Source organism: Phalaenopsis equestris, unplaced genomic scaffold, assembly GCF_001263595.1.
Source record: "Phalaenopsis equestris unplaced genomic scaffold, ASM126359v1 Scaffold209476, whole genome shotgun sequence".
NCBI classification, from domain to species: Eukaryota; Viridiplantae; Streptophyta; class Magnoliopsida; order Asparagales; family Orchidaceae; genus Phalaenopsis; species Phalaenopsis equestris.
The window spans coordinates 3297-5861 of NW_018228636.1; the positions used below are offsets into that span (position 1 = coordinate 3297).

The 2565-nt window shown below is 34.2% G+C and overlaps 1 protein-coding gene across 1 annotated transcript; it reads right to left on the reverse strand.

Annotated features, from left to right (window-relative positions):
- Positions 1–109: 109 nt before the first annotated feature.
- Positions 110–605, reverse strand: LOC110036667 (the record flags this gene model as incomplete). Its single annotated transcript, XM_020741165.1, has 1 exon — positions 110–605. A coding segment is annotated over exon 1 (480 nt), but the record flags the coding sequence as incomplete, so codon positions are not given.
- Positions 606–2565: the final 1960 nt, after the last annotated feature.

Here is a 2565-nt window from a genome sequence, read left to right on the forward strand (position 1 = left end):
TTCTAATATCCACAACCACCGCTCATCCAATTACGTCCAAAAGATGAGATTTTTATTAATTCCAAACTCCCCAAATCTTGTCCCCAATCAAGCTAATGAACATCCTTACCGTGCCAAAAGAATTCACACCAGACACTGCCTCCACCTCCTCATCCCCCTCCCCTTTCCTCTCCTTTGATTCAATGTAATCTTCCTCAGCAGCGAAAAATTCCTCCTTGAAATTCATATGGCTGTTGAAGCGGTGACGGCGGCGACGGTCGGAGGGAACCGCTAACGGCTCAACGGATTCCTCAACCGCCTCGAGGATTTGATGTATTAGATTACGGTTAGGCGATGCGTCCCACCGAGCCCAAAAGCTCTTGTAACATCCGAAGCAATCGCAGCCGAGTTCTGGTGAGTGATGCTGGTTGTTCTTCTTTCCGGCGATCGCACCGAACAGAAGGTAGGCGAGCACCTCTTTGTCCTCCGGCAAGAGCGCTGCTGTTAGGGTGGGGATGGCTGCCGGGAGAAGGGAGAGGAGATTGCTTGGGGATGAAGGTGGAGGTGAAGGGTGGATCTTCTTTCCCATTCCGCTGTACAGCTTCATCATATCTATCTATCTCTGATATTTAGTGGGTACTTAACACTTCTTATACATCTGAGATTTATAAAACATAGGAATTGACTGAACCACTCAATTCCTATGTTTTTACTTATCTAACACTTAAATTTTAATTCTTGCATATGTCAAATAATTTATGAGTTGATTATGGAATGGGACAAAAGATTAAATCTTTTTTTAAGTTTTTTTTTAATATTACGTAAAATATAATTAATTTTGATAGTAAAATTTTTTTGTGAGATCCTAATCTTAAACAATTTCAAAATAAAGATTTATTTTAGTTTAAAAAATATATATATATATTTTCTCGAAGCTTAAAAAATTTGTGGCAACACAAAAAATATATCTTTTTTATTAAAAGAGGTTAAATTGCGACAAATGTAGAAGAATTGGTCAGACTAAATTTTCACCAGCACTAATCCTAACTTGCAGAATGAAGACCAGTGTGTGATAACTAGTGTAAATTTCCATAAATATACTTGATATAATTAATTTCCTAAAACATTCATATTCAAATATACTTGAAAGCATGAAAGTCATATCATCAAAACATATAATTCTATACAAAGTTGTTAAATCCAAAATTAAAAAAAAAACATTTGCCCAAAAGTTTGTACAAGCTTTCAAAACTACGAAATGTAAAAGTTGTGAAAGTCACATCTGGCTATTCGCCTCGGAGCTCTTTACCCCTTATGTAAGTTAACAACATGGAGTGAGAAACAATGAGCTTAAAGAAATAATCAATGCTAAAATAAGATTTTATAGATGAAAAAGAGTGTACATGCTTGTATATAATCCATGTACATGACCACAAAACACATTATGCTATAAATGTTTAAAAAATGAAAAGAAAAGAAATATAGTTCAAGGAATCATGACTAATATATAGAATATGTATTCCATCTATTCATGAACAATCATAAGCAAGTGATCGTAAGCATGTAATCATAAACATGTTATAAAGAGTAATTAATCTAATCAGAATAATATCACATGCAATTGTATAGACCTCAATTATTCTCAGGTCATTTCATGTCATTGGGTCATCACTCAGCCGGAAAGACAAATTAACTTATGATAAATATTGGCCCCCTAATACACATAAAATATATAGTCTTTATGTACACATTTTTATGCTTATTTTTGAGATATTGCTCTTTAATGGAATGTTTTTGTGTGTTTTTCTTTCATGTATGATAAAATGGATGAAAAATGGTGAAATGAGTGAAAAAAAATCAAATTTGGAGCAAAAATGAAGGTGTGCGAAAGAATTGTATCGCCTAAGCTCCCATAACTGGTGCTTACCCGCCAGTAAAACAGAGAAGGTCTTACCTAAGCGTCAGTACCTCTCTCTTAAGCGCCAAAAGTAGTTATTTGGAGATTCAATGAATTTGGACAAATTTTTGAAGAGGTGTTTGAAGCAACCTCTGGTGAAAATGTTGAAAATATTTAATGGACGCAAAAATATATTCAATTGGATTTTGAAAGGAGGCAACTCTTGGAAGACCCATTGAATTTGGACACATTTTAAGGAGACATAAAGACACCTTTTGGAAATTTATAAAAGAAAACTTGGATTGAAGAACTGTCTCTCTCAATAATCTATCGCGAGCCCCCTTCCAGTCACCCATACACGTCGCTGATGCCCATGGCCACACTCGCCGCCATAAGTTTTCTTTTTCTTTTGAGTTGTAGTTTGTATTATAAATGAAGGAAGAGATTCAAAGGAACTTCAAGATTTTGGTGGAGAGGATTTGAGATAAGTTTTTATCTTTGTGACTACATTTGGTTTTAATTTAGTCTTTTTGTTTGTTTGCATGATTTATACTTTCAAACTTAAGTGTGGTTGTGTTTTCTCCATAAATTTTAAGTAATTTTCTTTATCTTTTTTCTTAAAATGATAAGTGATTAAGTATTGGATGAAAATTATGTGAAGTATTAATCTTTAATATTGGAATAAGTTA